Raw genomic sequence first — 18,511 nt, 5'->3', positions numbered from 1 at the left:
CAGTAGTAAATGGGAATATCACTTGCATCTTGAAATGTTTTTAATTGATTTATTGTTTGGGATCAAATGCATTTTCCATATAGGCGCGTATTCCATCTCCCATAAATCACTTAATTTAAACAGTAATGCACTTTTACTTTTTACTCATTGGCAGGTCTCCAAATTCGATAAACGTTATAATAGATGCTGAGATTGGGGGGCGAATAGCCAAAAGTATTTATTTGTCTAATGCTCTTTAGACGAGGTCACTAGTACAACATCAGGCAAGAGGTGATATATGATACTGAGCACAAAAGATTAAAACATGTACTTCATGCAGGCAGGATAAGAGAGAAGATCATTTTAAAACATACTTTTATTTCTGCAAGGATAATATGGGCATAATATGGGCATGGCCTCTGACCAAATGATGTGAGATACATGGAAAGCCTTGCTGAAGGGAATGTTTGCGATAAGATATTGTATTAACAAGACACAAGACATGTATTAACAAGAAATGGCAATGCCAACAGTTTTGGTTTATTTGTAGGCCTGGGAAAGGCATTTGCCAGGCACTGACGTAATGGGACTAACTGGCCATTAATTATAGCAGTTGCAAAATGGTGAGAGTACCTGGGCATATAATGGCAGTGCAGGTAAATGCCTAATACTTATACACAAGCAAAAACAGTTGGCTATGCCAATGCTTGTTTTTAACAGGACTTCGGTGAGGAACACACATAGTGCTTATAAATCGAGGGGCTGAAGGCTACACGAAGGCAAACCTGGTGTAGCCATTTTTATTACACCAGTAGTGTGTATACAGCTCAAATTAAGTCATTAACTCTCAGAAGACTGCTTCAAAAAAACACTGGCAGGAACTTTGAATGCAAAGTTTGATGATAAGGCTTGGTTAATGCAAGCTCAAGAGTTATGTGATGAACCTGGGCCACCCCCTTTGAGGCAAGGGAGGTGAGCCTGCTAAGCAAGACCCTCCCTAGGGGACTGGGCAAGTGGGATCTCAGTGGGAGTGACTCTGCTCTCTGGGACAAGGATCCCATTCCGATAAGGAACTCCTGATCCGGAATACATAGTCTGCCTACATGGGAATCAGAAAGACTGTTGTCACTTCTATTTTGAACGCTCCCAATAGTGACATTTCTTTAATCTCATTTGCTTCAGATAATGCCTGATCCGCCTGAACGCCACATTCAAAGAAGCATGACTCATCCTTTTTGTGTGTGATGACGTACATAAAAAGATGACAACCTTGAATGGAGGGTGAGAGAGAATCCTACACAGAGGCGATCCTCTGACGGGAAGACGTCCTGGGGTAGCAGAGCAACGCTGGACCGCTGAGCCAGCAGTAATATGGAGAGCGAACTAGTCGTTCGCAAGACGCTGGAAGGCAGGCGTCCTGACCGACCAAGAAACCAAGGTCAGGAGAGTGATGGGGACAATAATGCAACCTCGTTACCACATAGAAGCTGTGGTGGGACTGGGGCCGGTTAACTGATGTGCAGACCAGACTACAGCGGAGAAACCAACTACCCAAACTCTGAACGAGAAGTGAAATAGCTGCCGAGTCAAGCAGAAGAAGGGAAGCAAACGCTCCTGAAAAGGTAACGCCATGGAGAGGGGCAAACAGAGACTTTAATAACTGAGGCTGGGAAGGCCACAATCGTTACAGAAGCCAGATACATCCAAACAGAGACAGAGCAAACCTATCAGAGGACCAGAGGGCTTTGGGGAACCCTGGTAAACCAAAAGACATTGACACTGAAGGCTGGAGAAGCTACAAGGTTTACGGGAGCCCCGGAAAACCCAAACGGGTAAACGCCTTACTGAGGCCCTGCTAAAGCAAGCCAGACAGAGGGCCAGAGGACTTTGGGGAGTCCTGGAAACAAGAAACATAGTGAACAGAACTGGGAGGAGAGAGAACCTGGAGGGTTCAAGTGTTTGAAAACAAGACAAGGAAACGATCAAACACCAAGCGGGAAATGATGGGGATGTGTTAAGGAAAGCTTGTCTTTCCGTAGAAAAAGGAAACCATTTGAAGCATATATATTTAGATGTGGCATTCAGAACCTGCGAGAGGCTGAAGACTTGAGTGCAAGAAATTGATAAACTTTGCCAAACATTTAAAACACTTTTTCCCAAGGAAAAGGAATCCAAGTGTTGGGACAAGCAGAAGCCAAAGACAGATGCTACTGCTCCGGACCTCCTTCTTTTTGTTAAGTTTCTTAAGTGGTAGAGCCAGTTAGCTGAATAGGATTTGGACTAAGAACTGTTTTTTTTGGGACATTTGACGAACACCCTTAGTTTTAGCTTGGTTAGGCAGGGAACTTCCCTCATAGCAGTAGGGCTAGATAGGCGTTTTCCATTTTATTTTAAATAAACACCATTGAACATGTCAATACTTGGTGCGACTGCTTCTGATTCGCCACAGTTCCCATGAGTGGGTGTTTTAGGCCTATACTCAAATCAAAATGGTTGGCTTTGCCAATGCTTGTTTTTACTGGACTTCAATGAAGGATGCACACACACCTTATAATTCAGGTGACTGAAGGCAGACTTGCTTAATACAGCTTTATTACACTAGTATCGCGTTTACAGCTCTAATGAAGCCATTAACACTCAGGAGACTGCTTGGAAATAACACTGGCACACACTTTGAGTGCAAAGATTGAGTTTACTGCTTGATAATCTAGCTCAAAGAGATCCCTGTAGATGTGTTTTGGGCAGAGAGGGGCCAAGAATGGGTGGGAATGACCATAGGGATTAGCATGGCCATGGGCAGTCATTGGGTGGGTAAGTAACCAAACAACACCTACAAGCTTTGAATCCCTCCTCATTTGCTATCTCCCATTAGCTGTAGTCCAATGCAATAGTTTCTGCTTATAGGTGGCACTTTAGCACCACCTAACAACCAAAACTAAAAATGAATCCATTGTTTTTTGCCAAAAGACACGGTAGGGGTGGAATCAATGGTGGAAATGGCTCTTTTGGCTGGATAGCCTCAAACATTACAGTCTCTTGTAGTGGAAGTGATTTTGTAATTTGAGATTTGCACTGCAAGAGACGTTGGTCAATGCACCCATTATCCTTCAATGGTGTCCTAGAAGATATTGAGGCTGGGGAGTTTGGGGAAAAATCACTCTGGTCCATGTCTGAATGTTTTTGAGGTCTTGGAGGTGTGACTGCCCTCTGATACATGCATCTTGACTTATTGGAGTCAGATCTTAGCGTTCACTCTCCGAGTCATAGACATGTGCCTCGAATGATGTCCCCCAGGCTTGGATACAACTGGGATGACTCCAGGATCAGCTGGAAGTACGGTAGTCATAGGAGCTGATGGAGTAAAAGTCTTCTGATGCAGAGCCCGATGGTGTGCACCATGTGCACTCTGCCTCTGCTGCCATCACTCAGCTCTTTTTTAGAAACTTCATTGATGCACATGCGGACATAAAAGATCTTAACATCATATGTATTGATACTGAACTCCTCCACCGTGGTGTCCCATGCAGTGAGGTCAAGTGTCATGCCTCCACATACCTCCCGGTTCCTCAGACATAGCTGGGGTACGTGGTGGCTATATCGAATGTGGCGCTTACCTCGGTTGCGCGTGCAGCCTTGTTCCTTGACTCCTCAGCCACGCGGCTCTCCAGTCTCCAGTTTCTCTGCAGTGGTGCTCTCTGGCCCTGCATCGGAACGGTAACATGCACGTCTCGGTGGCTCTGTGCGGCAGGGCGCCGCCATATTCATGTTATCAACGCCGACGTTAGCAGGTCCATGGGTGTTCCTACGTAGGCACTCAGCTGTTCGCACAGAGTTGCCTGGCAACCTGGTACCAACAACTTTGCTCTCACACACAAATATAAAAGCAGGAAGTGTTAGCAACTCGGCACGTCTCAACATCCTTGTTACCTTGCTTTTCCCCGTTCTATTCTTTTCTCTGTACATCCGCTCTGGACTTTCTCTCCAGCTTCTGTTTGCTTGCCTTCTTGTTCCCAGTTCTTATGTCTTCCTTGATTTCTGAGCTCCTTCTGGCTACCATGCTGTGTCATTCCCCTTGCCTGTTCCTTGCTACCCAGTATTCCTGCTCCTCTGTTTTACCAGTGTGGTACTCCAGTTCAGTGCCTGGCACTGTCTTTGCACCATGTTAATCCTGGGGTACCCCTATCATGGTGTAGGGAGAACCATCCTGCTCTTTCCTCCGAGAGATTGTCTACTTAGTTGGTGAGTGCAGAGTGGTACTTCAGCCTCACATTTACCCGGACCCAGTTTGGTGTTCATCGTGGCGTTTCCTGCTCCCCGGAAATCTAAATCGGGTACACGCCAGTGCTCAGTCCTGCTTGATATCAAGACACTCCACCGGTGGTTTGAATGATTCCTCGATGTCTAGCATGGCACCGCTGAGGTTCTCTTTGTGGAGACCTTCAATGGTGCAACCATTCTTAGTGAGAGCTGCGGATGACAAAATGACCCAGAAGGGTCGAAGATAAGCGAATCCTACCACTTGGACACAGAGGCGTAGACAGGGTAGCGCCTGAGCGGGCAAGGCCCAACCAAAATCCGTAAATGCCCACTCAGCAGCACTGTGTGGGCATTTACAGAAGTTATTGTCACTGCGGTGTGCCCAACTACATTAGCTTCAGTCCCCTCTTATTAGAGAATCCTGGCTACGCCTCTGCTTGGACATCCTTTTGCTGAGCTGACACCCAGAAGATGAAACCCAGAGCGAGTCCTAGAACGTCCAATGGGAGACCCCACTTTGCCAAAGTCAGATTCTCTCGTTGGTCTTCAATTTCATTTGAATGCAGCGTTTTTTGACAAATTGGGCCTTTACCAATGGTAGAGCAGGCTCTCCGCGAGACAGACCATGGCAAATGCGTAGTCCTCTTTCCTTTATTATTTTGCCTCCGTAGGGAGCACACGTGTCAAAGCGCTGATTTGATGGCTGAGAACAAGTGAAGGAAAATCAGCTGTCACGTGAAAGGATTACGTTAAGTTTATCTACACAACAAAATGCTTTCACAGGTGAGGGGATAATAAAAGCCGTTAAGTGGAGTCAAAAAATGCTCCAGAATCTGAACTTTTGTAGCACAACTAGTTGGAAAATATTAAGCCTTGTTGTCGAAGTACCTTGCTTACAGAATGGAAACATGAACTGAGTTCACTGTGGGATTCTGGCTTCTGTAAAGTTTCATACTTTGGATCCACTGCCTTTGTTGGGGATAAATGTAGTGATCTGTATCTGGTGTGCAAGTGCCTTTGGGTGTGGATGCTGATGCCGCCATGCGCGGGCAATGTGGTATGTGAGTGGGTGGATCCGCGTGAGGGTGGAGGTTTGATTTCCTGCATTCATGGGCAATGTTTTGGGGTTTTTAGATTGCATACTATATAGCTGACCACAATGTTTGGTTGCTATTTAAGGGACTGGAATTAGTTTCTTAGTTTTATAGGTAACTGTGTGGCATGCATGTTATGTGCTTGTGTGGTGTATGTGCATGGCCTTAGCCCTGGGTAGCGAGGCGTGCATGATCATTGCGAGGCTGCTTTGTTTGCTATCTAGTCCTCTGAATGTGTTGATGCTAGTGAGCCATGCATTCCGTGTTGCTAGTGTCTGATTGCGTGAGCATGCTTGTGGTGCATTTGCGCTCTGTTGCTAGTGAGGCACCGGAATATCTGTGCATGCGTGTGAGCCTTGCATGCAGTGGGGGATAGTGAGACACAGCAATGTGTGTGCATGCTTGTGAGGCATGGTTGCAGTGGGTGCTGATTACACATCTGAACGTGGGCGTCTTTGTGAGCCGTGTGTGTTGGGTGCTATTTTGTACCCGAACCAAGGGCACGCCTGTGAGGCATGCATCTCTGGTTTCTAGGTTGTGTGGAAATGGCACATATCAGGCTAATAATTCCTGTGAAGTTGCAAAGTGACTGTGTATTCGCTTGCCTCTGAGGTGTGTACATGCAATGGGCATGTTAGTGAAGCAGGTGAGTGCATTGCGCATGTTGGTGAGGCACGCATATTTATTTGACTACTTTGTCCTTGCTGGTGAGGCATGTGAGTGCATTGTGCATGCTAGTGAGGCATATAAATGCATTGTCTTTGCTGGGGAGGCAAGTGTGGATATGGTGCATGCTAAGAAGACCGGAGTGTACTTGTTCTATTGTGCAGATGTAGGAAATGTGTGGCCATCCACCAGTGGCGTACCGAGTGAGGGAGAGGATTGCGGGGGAGGGCAGGGACTTCAGCTTGCCCCCTTAGTTGCTCTTTAAAGAGCCAGACCGGGACAATGAGGATGCCGAGCAGGAGCAGGGTGTTCCTGCTCAGCACCCTCATTGTCCTGGCAGCAGGACACCTTTCCCATTCGAGCTCAGGCCAGCAAAACCGCTCTCCCAGAGAACTGACACGTTGCTCTGTGTCAACAGAACATTACAATGGGAGCCATTAGGCACTGATGGGAGGGAGAGGACACTATAAGCAGGGACATTTGTCCCTTAAGAAATGTGAACGGGGGTGATCAGAAGTGAGAAGGGTGTAATGCTGCATGCTTTATGACATAATGAATATGGCTTTAAAACCCAAGGGGGATTTCCTAGGCTCACATTAATCTATATGGTGCTATTGTGGTTTCGAATGCAGGTTGGGGAGAATAAAACTAAAGCCGTGCTCTTATTGCTATGAAAAGATGTTTCTATGACGATGCATATAGTGTAAAGTTAGTTTATTTTGATTTTTAAAATGTATTTATTGCATTTCAATTGTTAATATTTTTTTTAGCAATATATCTCATTTGAGAAATAAGCAATGTAAAACAGGAAACAGGACTATGAAGGCAGCCCAATCTTCCGGATGTTCACGGAGCATCACATTCATCAGGCCATCAGGGCCCGGGGCGCGGGAGATCTTTAACGTCTTGATGCGCTTAATGATTTCATCGATGTTAGTGTTCGTGATCCAAGGATCTTGAGTCTTAAAAGGTAACTCCATAGCCCCTTTGGCGATAGTCGGTGGATAAAGCCTTGCGTAGTGATTTGCCCAAGATTCCTCATTGATGGGGTTTGACTGGTCCACCTTTACAGAAGTTTCTACTGGTTTAATGAGCGACCAAAAGGCCCGGGAATCTCGTCCTGCCAAGGTTCTCAACATAGCCTCGGCGTTGTTCTGGTATCTTAGGTGTTGAGTCGAACAAAGCCAGTTTTTGTAGTTGAGCTGTGCCAACTTTGCTTTGTTGAGAGCCTTGATGAATTACTTCTCTTGGCAATCTGCCGCATTTTTTGAACTAGTCTTCTTTTTGCTACCAAAACTGGGTCGAACGCGTGTGGACCAAGCTTTGAAGCGAACCCTTTAGGTGTTGGATTAACACTGAAGTCTTCCAGCAACGGAGAATAGTCAACCGTGGCTGGATTTTTAGCGAATGTAGATACAAAGTATCTGATTTTTGCTGACGACATCCTTAACCGCAATCTCTTATTACAAGAATCGACCACAATTGGTGTAAAATCTTGAGCTAAAGAGCCAGAAGTTGCCCATTCTAAAAGGAGCAGGTTATGGTCACTCTGCGGAGTTGCAATGACCTGGAAACTGTGCACAAAAGGTAGAAAATTGGTAGATACATATATGTAATCTAGGGTGGAGGTAGAACCCCGCCCTTGCCATGTCGGTTGTGCAGGAATGTCCCCCTTCGTGTTACCATTAAGAAGGTGCATGGCTCTCGAGTTCATAAGTGTGGCCCACTTGTCGCGTCTAGCATGTTTTGGGTTGTCACGGTTTCATAGGTGACTTTGTTTTGTTTGAGCAAGATCAGGGATATTTAAATCACCACAGATGATAAAGTATGTGGACTCCTGGTCTATATAGAAGTCGTCCAGTCTAGAAGAGATCATATCAATAAATGAGTCGTCCGATATCAGTGCAGGATTCCACTATACGTTTAGGATCAAAATTTTAGGGCACATGCCAATTCCTGGCGATGGTTGGCCAGGTTCCCATGTGATCACATTTTCTTGAATGAGGGGATTAAGTGACACTGATTTCGGAGGTTTCAAGGTACTGCCCAGTTTCACTGCCGTAAGCAGACAGGCCCATGCCGCCCAAAGTCACCCTTCTCTGCTGGAACAATGGAACAATGGACAGGTCAAAACCGTCTAGGATAGGCGATTTCCTTAGCCACGTTTCCGGTAGATTAATTAGATCAAATTTAGCCACATTTATATTACTGGGGTGAGAGAGATGTGAAAAGCCCCTAGTGTTCCAGGATATAAATTTCAGTCTGGATGTAATAGCTGAAGTGGAGATCGCCAAAAGGTCTCTTCTTTGGTGTCGGATGGTGGTGCTGAGTTGCTAAGATGAAGTTAGTTTATTATGAAAGGCTAGTTTATTATAGATGGGGTTTGCTTCTAAGGCATTGCTATAAATAAAGGTTTCTTTAAGCACATAAAATGCAAAAAAACCCTTAATAAATATCTATATCAACTAAACCTGTGAAAATGTGCTCAGCTGCTTAAATTGTCCACATCCCGGTTTCACCATTTAACCACAGTGTGTGATCCTGGGAAAATCATTTAATCAAATTGGGTCTCATTACGTGGACGGTGGTAACCCGCCGGTGGTACCGGCGGGTTGCCGCAGTCCTCGCAATACCAAATCCGCTGCCTGACTTCCCGGTGCCACGCAGACTTTACAAGTCCCGGCGGAGTGGGAAGTCAGGCGATGGATTTGGTAAGTCCCCATTCTGGTGCAGTCCTATAGGACTGCACGGGAATGGGTTCACAGAAACACCGGCTCCATTGGGAATGGTGCTGGTGCTTCTGTGACAACTCTGCGGGCTGGTGCCATTGCGCCTGGCAGGTCAGACCTGCCGGGCATATCGGCCCCCACCCACAGAGTCGAAGTGTGGCTGTCCGGAAAGGGTGCTGTATGTTTTTACCAGCACCCTTATTTCTGGACCGCCTCACTCATAATGAGGCCCATTGTGTCTTATCTGAGGCTCTGTAAGTGGTTCACTTCATAGCTTATGTTAATGTATCATGCTATTAAACAAAAAAGCCTAATGACTATAGAGTTGCTCCATATAGAACAATATGGCAATTTAGGTATTTTTCACCAGAAAGTTATTTGCCACTTGGCTTACTTATGGCAATGTATTCTAAAGTCACTTCTATGGTGCCTCCACGTATCAAGGACGGATGATGTTCTTGCAATTTCCTTTTCTGTGAAGTCACTTCTGTTCCATATGCAAATTAGGGGGTTTGCATGTATGGTAGGTATTATGTCCTTTCGCTGACATTAATTACCTTGTGGTACTTTACCACAAAGTAATTACTTCGAATTTTCATGGAATATTTTGGGGAATCATGAGGTAAGGGGTAAAAAGGGGGTGGGGAGGGGATTGGGAAAGGGGCATTAATGGAAAGAAGGAGTGTGGGCGGATCCCCCACAAATGGAAGAAAAAAAATGTACCGAATTCGAAGTAATTACTTCATGGTAAGGTACCACAAAGTAATTACTGTCGGCAAAAGAACATGGAACCTAATGGAATGTGTTATTACTTGGCTAGACTGACATTTGGGAGCAGCCAGTCTATCCCTTTCTGGTCATCCTGTCCGGGACAGCAGTGTGGCAGTGTGCTCCGGCTTGGCCTGGCTGCCAGTAGAACAGCGGTCAGGAGCAGGACACGGACAGCATTGTGACCGTATGCACCTGCTCTGCACTCTCCATGCACAATGCGGGGCATATCAGGAACACGCTCTGTGTCCCACTCCAGGCCGTTGACTGCACTGCAGGCCCAATAAGGGGCAGAGCTTGATGCAGAGCAGGAGCACACAGCCCCATGTCTGACTCCTGTCTGAATGTTGCAGGGAGAGGGTACAGAGTCAAGTTATCATATTCGGAACGATTGTGTGTCAGTTTAGCATTCACTTTCTAAGGTGCATTTTGGTGGGGGAGTAGCTTGGGCTCATTCCTCCCTGACCCCCCCCCCCCCCCCCATGTGCTTGCAACGCTGGATGCTCCCCTGCCGTCCTCCATTGGTACTGAACACAATGAACAACACCAATGTTAGGATGATGAATGAAGTGTTAGTGGTCGCTGAGTAGAACAAGAACCATTTGGGTGTGTCTGTGCCATTGTTGAAATTACTGTCGAGTAGGAGTGAGTGAGTTGCCTTGTCTATCCTCGTGTTTGTGTATCATCTTGTGTTATTAAGGAGGGGGAAGTGTGGTGATCTGTGTTGTGTTCCTTCATGATGGAGAAGTGGCGATGTGTGCGTGGTGCGCTGTACCTGGTTATGTGTGTGCTTTTCAAAGGTGATGCTGATGAAGCCATGCGTGGCCTATGGAAGGTTGCGTGCTTGTATGTTCCTGGGGTGACAGTTGAGAGATGGGCTTCCAGAGGATGTATGTACCAGTCAGTGACTAGTCATATGCTTGATCTGTTAATATGTCTGCTTACCTGTAACCTGTAAAGATGAATAAAGATCCTTCTTAAGATGTGCCTGTGACCAAGGTCCACTCCCTTCAGAGTTCAGCACCCCTTCATTATAAGTGGCAATGCTATGCTTTCATGGTAATTTGCTTTTTGGTCTGTTCAAAGGAAAAAGACACAGTGGTGTGTATTTTTTTCAAAAGAGTAGTAGCAGAACCCACACGTAGGCAGCAATATTCTCTATTAAGGAATATTAATGAACCGTCCACATTGAAGGTCAATTAAAATAATAATATTTATTTAGGAGATAAGAGCAACTACAATGTAAGTGCGCTTTCTAGTAACACATGAATTGCCTTCCAGATTTTCATATTCTCCCTGGCTCTGCTGATCTTCCCAAGCTACAGCCCCTTCCGATCGGGATCAGCGCTTGCTGAGAATGGATACAGGCCCACAGGAGGTAACCAACCCATAGAGTGCGTTGAGCCATTATAGGGATATGACCTCACGAAAGCGTGGTCTTTACACTTGGGACAAAAGTGGAGGGTGTTGAAATGGCGGTGTCTCCTTCTGCGGAGCACCCGGGATGCTGTGGCCAATAGGATGATTGAGGTATTCCCAGGTGCTTCCTCTTAAAGTTGAGGCCTAGTGAAGAGTCTGCCCAACATGTGGCTGTCTCTGCCTCAGTCCTTCTTGTCTGTCAGAGGGACCAGCAAGTGCACACCTGAGGGACATCATGCATGCATCTTGATGATCAAGTTTAATTTGGGAGAATGTTTGCTGGATTCTACCTAGGTAGGATTTGTTTTGTTTACATTAATAGTAGGGTCCATTGAAAGATCACTGGAATATACTTTCTCTAAAAGGCCCTTGACTGTTGACTGAAAGGATGCGTTTTTTTAACATAAGAATGTGAGTTTTGTGGTTGACCTAAATGTTTCCTCCTCTGCCTTAGCCCACAATATGTTGTTTCTCTTTTCTTAGTGATATCCAGAAACATTCTCAACGAGGCAGACAGTCCGGAACCAAGAGACATCCCTGCAAAGGAGAATGCGCCACCTGCCCCGCATGAGCCGGATTGGGTGGACCGTGCAGAGTCCTGGGAACCTCCTCATCCTTCGGCCCCCAAAGATGACAAGGGGACCGTCGCAACTCGGAGGTCCATCCACTCACTGCCGGAAAGACTTAGGTCCATGCAAAAGGACAGGAACGCCTCTGATACTGTCCGGTCAGAAGAAACGAATCAAACTGGCACAGGGGATCCAGGATCCCCCACAGAGGAACCAACAACTCGAGGTAGAGCTGTACAGAAAGACAGCGACTTGGCCAAACCCATCCACGCCGATGAGATGTGACTATTTTACAGCTTTGGCTGGGTCATTGAATGGAGATACTGTAAACCGACCTATATCAGCGGGAAGTAACATTCAGGACTTTGAAAGGACATATAGGCACAAGTCCAAGACTAGCAGTTCCTCTGGGCACCCAGTTACCATGGACAAGTTGCTCTAACCAGCAGCAGCTGGGTGAAACTGCCTCCACCTCGCCGACGCCATTCCTTGACATGCTTCGGCCCATATTTTATGAAGGAGCAACCTCTTTGTGAACTGGTGTTGCCTTCTATGTGGTACGAAAGGGGGATTTGGGTAGTTTACTTTTGTGTTTGCAATATTGGGGACCGCCAGGTAAACCTTTGCTTTCTCCTCCTGAGTGTATTAGTTTCAAGTTGTTTCCTTCCCATTGGGAACACTGCCCACAGCCAGAGCTCTCCTCTTTCCTTTCCCCGTCCTTAGCTGACCCTATGGATAGCAGGTAATGGCAGAACTGTAGCTCTCTGTCAATATACAGACTCCCAATGCTTCTGAACTATATAGAACGATGAAAAGAGGGACGTTTGCATAAGAAAGAGGGTCAGGTGCCATCTATGGCGTGAAGCAACGAAAAAATGAATAATTCAAGTCCTGTAAATCATGTCCGTGCCTTCCGGACAGCTCAGGCGTTTTCTAGGGGGTGCTACTTAATAGTACTCTGGTGTGAGTAGGGTGGCACACTGTAGCCTCTACAGGCTTGACAGTGAACTTTGACCCATGTCAGCAGGACCAGCCATGCGAGGAGAGTGCACAAACAAAAACAATGCCCCACCAAACCAACGCCATCGCGCCGGGTTTCACCCTGAGCTAATTATATAACTCCCTGCTGCTGAAATTAATAATTAATGCTGGTCCCTTCCAAAAGCTCGCAGAAGTGGAATTAAACACTGCGTCACTAGTTCAGCGCCCTTTCTTGCCGCGAAAAGACAAACCCCAGACGTATTGCCCATCAAGCACTCAGCAATCCCTCTGCAGCCTGTTGCAGTTCTGCACGTTTTCTCTGACTGTTCGCTTCAGTTATTCAAAGCAAACGCTCAGAAAAGTGACATCATCCTTATGTACAGTGTCACTTCAAATAAGACATTGTGGCTTGTGACATCTCTCAAAGATGTTCAGCAATCGCAGATGCGTTTGCCCTGTTTGGGGATTGCCGTTGATTCAGTGGACATGCGTTGAGGTTTGGGAGAACCTAATACCAAAAATTCCCATAACTGACCCTGTGATTACTGCAGGACTCTGAAAAACTAAATATTGCATCCTCCTTATGGTACACCAACTGGCATAAACGCATCAATGCCCCCACAATTGCGGGAGGTCAGTATTCATCGTGGGACCCAAGTAGCCCCAAAAACCTTAACTTATCAGCAGTGAAGTTAGAGGTCCAGCGAGCTATATTTTTGCTATTTATTGTACACGTTGGTGAAGGGTGGCAGGCAGAACACAGAATGATTTCTTGCGACTGTCATGGCCATGTCTGGTGGGCATTTCATTGTTCATTAAAACAGGCATTCTTTACGCTCCACGCTGTTGGGAATGTCTTCTCTCGCTTGGTTTGTTGCTGGCCTGCTGTGTGGTCCAGCGGCTGAGTGATCTTTTATGGTCTACGGGTATTGCAGGACTTCGCGTAGGGGCATTGTTGTGCGGTGGTCCCACTACTGGAGGGCAAGAAGGTAGGTAGTGTTCATATGCAGTTGGTCGTTGGCAGTTTAGTGCTTTCTAGGTGCTCGCAGGAGCTCTCCTCACTGCCGTCTCTGCATGCGATAGGTGCAGAGAGATTTGATGCTCAAAGTTCTGCTGGATAAGAGTATGTACAATGGTGCCTGTACAGGTGCTTGCGTAGGGATCCCCACCAGGTGATAACCAGACATCACAAGGGATGTAACATTGCGGTTAAGGGTGGTACCGGAAATTAAAGACACTGCAGGCCCTCATACCAATAGAATGGACAATATAATACACTCCAAATAACCATTCCTACAAAGGATATAGTGGTAAACAGGCGGGCATATACAACACCTGTAAATAAATAACATAACGTGAGACTATAGCCATAGACAGGCAACTCAGGCGGGGGGTGACCGCCGAGTCCATTAGTCCCTTTGATCTCCCAGCCCATGGGTAGGCTCCTAGATCTGGTTGTTTGGACCCCTTGGCGAAGTTACCAGGGCACACACATTGGCGGTCCACCATCCAACCCTAGTTGAAAGGTCGGAGTATTCTTGTCTGTATTGTGCTATTGAGGTGGACTGGGCTATGATGATGTGAGGAGATGGTGATGAAGGCTAGGAAACCCCAGGCCTACTGTGCATTTACTGCTCCTGCCCAGAGCCGATGGAGTAGGCAAGAGGAGCGCCTTCCAGCCTCATGTGGACCAGCAACAATGGTGTGTGAGTGGCCATGGTTGGAATCTGGAATGCAGTTAGTTATTTCTTGTAGTTGAATGCCAGACAAGGGCCCTCATTACGACATTGTCGGTAACCCGCCTGTTCTACCGACGGGTTACCGGCTTACTCACCTTATCGTTACTGGCACCTGATATTTCGGTGTTACCAGGATATTACGGGTGCTGGCAACGGTGGTAAATTCCCATTCCATGGAGATTGATATGACTTCATGGGATGCAAACTACCGAATCACTGGCACCGTTAACAACAGTGCCGGTGATTCAGTATTTTCTATGCCTGTAGGGGCCTGAGCTCCTGGCAGGTCAGGCCTGCTGGTAGTTCACTGCCCCTACCGGCAGACTCGTAGTGAGCCGGTCCGGAAAAAATGCCCGAGCCGTTAGTGCCGTTTTGTTTCTCCAGCATTTTTATAGACTTGCTCACCCATAATGAGGGCAACGTTCTGAAACCCAGGCTGCTGGCAGTAGCCAAAACCAGCAAACATGGCACCCTAATGGATTTCAGGCTTTATGTTTTGCACAGCAGGTGCCTGGTCTAGGCCCACACCCTTTTCATGCCTTTTCCTCTACAGAGGTTTCAGGTCATCTCATTGGTGGCAACACCTCTACCATCACAGGGCAAACAACGCAAGATATGGTTCTTTCAACTGAGATTGCACTGGGGCAAGGAACTATTCCTCAAACAAGTCAGCTATAAGCTGTGAGGGACTACCTCATAACAGACCATTCCATCCCCTCAATCCTTTCAGTTGGACGGGCTAGCTTCGCTACTGCGGTGGAGGGCCATTTACAACTGGAATGCTTATCTCTTTCCACAATCGAATGGCCACTCCCTCTGCTTCCCCAGCTCCTCCCATCTGTTCAGGAAACAGGGGCATACAGTGGCTGGCGGCCTCGGGATTTCTGGTGCAGTCTTGATATCCGTTTCTGTCAGAAGTATTGGGGCTGGCAACATAGTACAGGTAGCACAGTCTGGGCGACGAAGTCAGTGGCAACCGGCCTTCTAAGAGAGCAATGATAAAAGGCTGGCAGCCCTTTAGCAGAATGGTTCTCAGCCAAAAAAGGTTTCATGTGTACGAGAAGATTTGGAGTAGATTTATGGATCTACATTTGTAATCTGTAGAATTACTATGAATACTGTAAAGTGTAACGGGTGTTTTTTATTAAAACAAAATTCTCTCTTCCTTTCTTTTTGTCTATCAATCTTAGTTCATTTAAACTGGTAAGTTATATTGTTATGAGTTGTCTATTATTAATATTGTAAATACCTGTAAATATATCATAAAAAGAATAGATTCTGAACACACCCTCTCCACACCTGCACTTGCAGCCACTGGGTGACTCATCTGATGGAAGGCACAACACATATGAAAACCACGTGGGACCAGCAGCCTCCCACTATGCTCTTCCCCCGCGGTCCTCTCCGGCGTCCTCTCAGGAGTCAATCAGTCGTATCCCCCATACCCCACTGGCGCAACCCAGCCCATCAGTGGAGGGGAAGGTATCCATGACCAATCCAAATCGAGAGTCCTTCAGAAAATGCCTTTCTGCTTTCCGGGAACACCCGCGATGCATCTTGAACACCTGACAACAGTGACTAATCAAGCCCAGCCTAGTCTGTTTTCTGAATCTATCAGCACTAAGGTCACAACAACGTTTCCTCCCTTTCAACCTTCTGGATCCCGAGGCTAGGTTACCTTCCTGGGGTCTGTAAGGCCCCTTTGTCACACAGTGCAACTAAAGATAGTTCTGGGGGGGGCACCCCATTGCTTTCTTCCCTGCTCCCCCTGCTGTTTATAAGAGTTTTCCAGCCTCCTCCAATTACAGCAAAGTGTTTACCAGACAAGGCTAGAGGCTGGGGGTGAGAGGGCTGCCCCTTTCCTGCTCCCTTTGGGTGTGCAGGAGGATATCCTTACAATGCTTCACCAGCCTAAGCTGGACTTGCCCCTCCACCCTTTAATCTGCCCAGTGCAAGAAGCTGGCAGCCCAGGGGATGTCCAGTTACAAGGACCCCAATCATTATTTTTACTTCGCCCGCTTGGACTGAATGAGCCCCCAACATGACCTCTGCGGGACCCGGATTCTCTATTTCCATGCCATGCAAGTGGGGCAATGCACTTCTCAAGCCCCTCCAGCTTTGCCACCACCTCTCCAGTATGAAAGTTCTGATCAGAGCGACATGGCCAGGGGTGGAGGGGAGGCATGTGAATGGTGCCGTGAATGTCACCGTCCCCTCTACGATTCTCTCAGACCTTCTCGGACTGTCTGGGTGCTAGGTGATGATAGCAGGGACCTGACTGGGGTGAAACCAGTAGATTCTGCGGTTAACGTGGTTACTGTCAGGCAAGGCTATAATAGGGTGAGCAGATGTCCCAAAATTGGGCTCTGTCCCAAGAATGTATTTTTAAAACCACGTTCTGAGGTGTCAGAGGCAGGGTGAAGACGGGCAGAATCCCAGCAGTAGGGCAGGGAGGTTATACATATTCATATACAATGCTCGTTCTACCAATATAAATTATAAACTTATATTTGGAAATTATACATTAACACTTGGGTCATATCTCTGCTATTCCAGGGATAGACTTGAACTCCCAACCTCTCAGTTAACATACACTTGCATTAGCTGACTGTGCCACAAAGTCGGCTTTGGCAATGGGTCCATAGCAAAGTCTGAAAAGGCAAACAGAGAAAATGTTCTTTGTTTTTAACATACTTACAGTCACAGCTAAATCATAGTTTCTATCCAGGAGAATGTCTGGAAGCCCTCCCACCCCAAACTCCCATTTTCCCACTACTGAAGTGTAGTCATGGTACTCAATGTCGGTTGTAGTCCTACTTTTATGTCGGTTTCCATCCCCGTTTTTGTGTTGAAAATGTTGTCACCCTAGGCTATACCCTGGGAGGCTACTGAGACCATAGACTCAGTGAGGCCACTTATGCAGTACAGAGTTCATTAATTTAATTACACACTCATCTGCAACACATCTTTCACCCACGTCAAACCTTTAGGGCCAAGCATTTATTTAGAACTTTAACAGATGCATTTTATTTATAATTCTATTGGAGGACATAGACCAGCTGGAAGCAACTAGTAGTGTATGCAGAGGACACTGTGGTCAGACTGGGAGGGTGCACATCATTATAGCCACAGCATCCCATGCTAGCTTGCTATCACCTTAAAGTTGGGTACCACAAATATGTCTACTGCCAGCAATGGCTTTCATGTAAACCAAAATGAATTTTAGTCCAAAGTTTATCTCTGAACAAAAGAAAAGATTACCAGGGTGGTGGAGAAAGGTGGAAGGAAGCAAGGAGAGACTGGACTAAAGGAGGTGGTTTTCCCTCTATGGGCAAGTTCCGATGACACATATTCACGCCCTGAAGACCCAAATGATTATTGGGATGTACCAGAAGGGGAGTCTGCATATTAGGGGCTTATGATAGCTTGGGTGGTTGGCCCGAGTCGGGTTCTGGGAGTCTGGAGATCACAACTGCTCTGGTCTAGGGGTATTGAACGTTGGAGGGCTGATGGACCCTGTGGATTTGAATCTTTGCTCGCCAGAGTATCTCGATATCCCAGAGAAAGTAAAACCTGTCACCCCATGGCTAGGATTCTTTGGTAGCGACGTAGGATAGTGGAGCTGTTGCAGGCCACGGGAGAGTTCTGATGGCTGAGGCTTGCTGGATGTGGCTCTCATGCCACTTCTGGGTCCCACGATGAGGCAAACTGAGCAGTACAACGGGCAGTAGATGCCTAGAGCCCTTTTGGTGAGCAGGGGGGCAGGGGAGCCCAGTTGGCTCACGGACGAGGATAAGTTAAGGTAGTGGACTGGCCACACCTTTTCTGGAATGTCAACTCTTTTGTATCCCCAATGAGATAAGGACAGGCGTGGACTGGGAACCAAAAGAGGCCCTGGAAATAATTTTCAAAGTGGCCCCATATTATATATTTCCAGCAGTCCAACCCTTTCCCTATGGGAAAATGTGGAAATATCACACAAAAGAGGCCAAGGTTGCAGAGGCCTACTGGGAAATCTCCAGAGTTCTCTATAGGCCAGTCCACCCCTGGATAAGGAGGTTTGCTACACATGATGTAGGATGTACCATACGCAGTTATAAACCCCGTCCACTAGCTGAAACATGTTGCCACCACAGTACCTCTAAAAGAAGCAAGAAGGTAGTACTTTATTTTTATAAACAAGTTAGTGGTGAGGTTGAGCATATAGTGAATAGCTTTTTTTAATCATTAATGCAAGGTAGAAATAAAGAGTTTTATTTGCATCATATGTTGAGGGTCGCTTAAGACTATTAAGATTAGAGGGTTTTTTG

General features: G+C 46.7%; 1 protein-coding gene across 1 annotated transcript in view; it reads left to right on the top strand.

The window, feature by feature from the left end:
- CREB3L4 (cAMP responsive element binding protein 3 like 4) overlaps positions 1–13,301 on the top strand; it is a 211,797-nt gene extending 198,496 nt beyond the window's left edge. The window contains exons 9-10 of the mRNA XM_069651524.1: positions 10,775–10,871; positions 11,396–13,301. Of these exons, the coding sequence (XP_069507625.1) occupies positions 10,775–10,871; positions 11,396–11,766 (468 nt within the window). The 3' untranslated portion in view covers positions 11,767–13,301. The remainder of the gene's footprint in view (positions 1–10,774; positions 10,872–11,395) is intronic.
- The last annotated feature ends 5,210 nt before the right edge of the window (positions 13,302–18,511 follow it).

The sequence above is a fragment of the Ambystoma mexicanum genome, chromosome 1p (genome assembly GCF_040938575.1).
Source record: "Ambystoma mexicanum isolate Mex_15411 chromosome 1p, UKY_AmexF1_1, whole genome shotgun sequence".
Taxonomy (NCBI): Eukaryota; Metazoa; Chordata; class Amphibia; order Caudata; family Ambystomatidae; genus Ambystoma; species Ambystoma mexicanum.
Note: the sequence above shows the minus strand (reverse complement) of the source record. Positions and strands in the feature narration are given on the sequence as shown.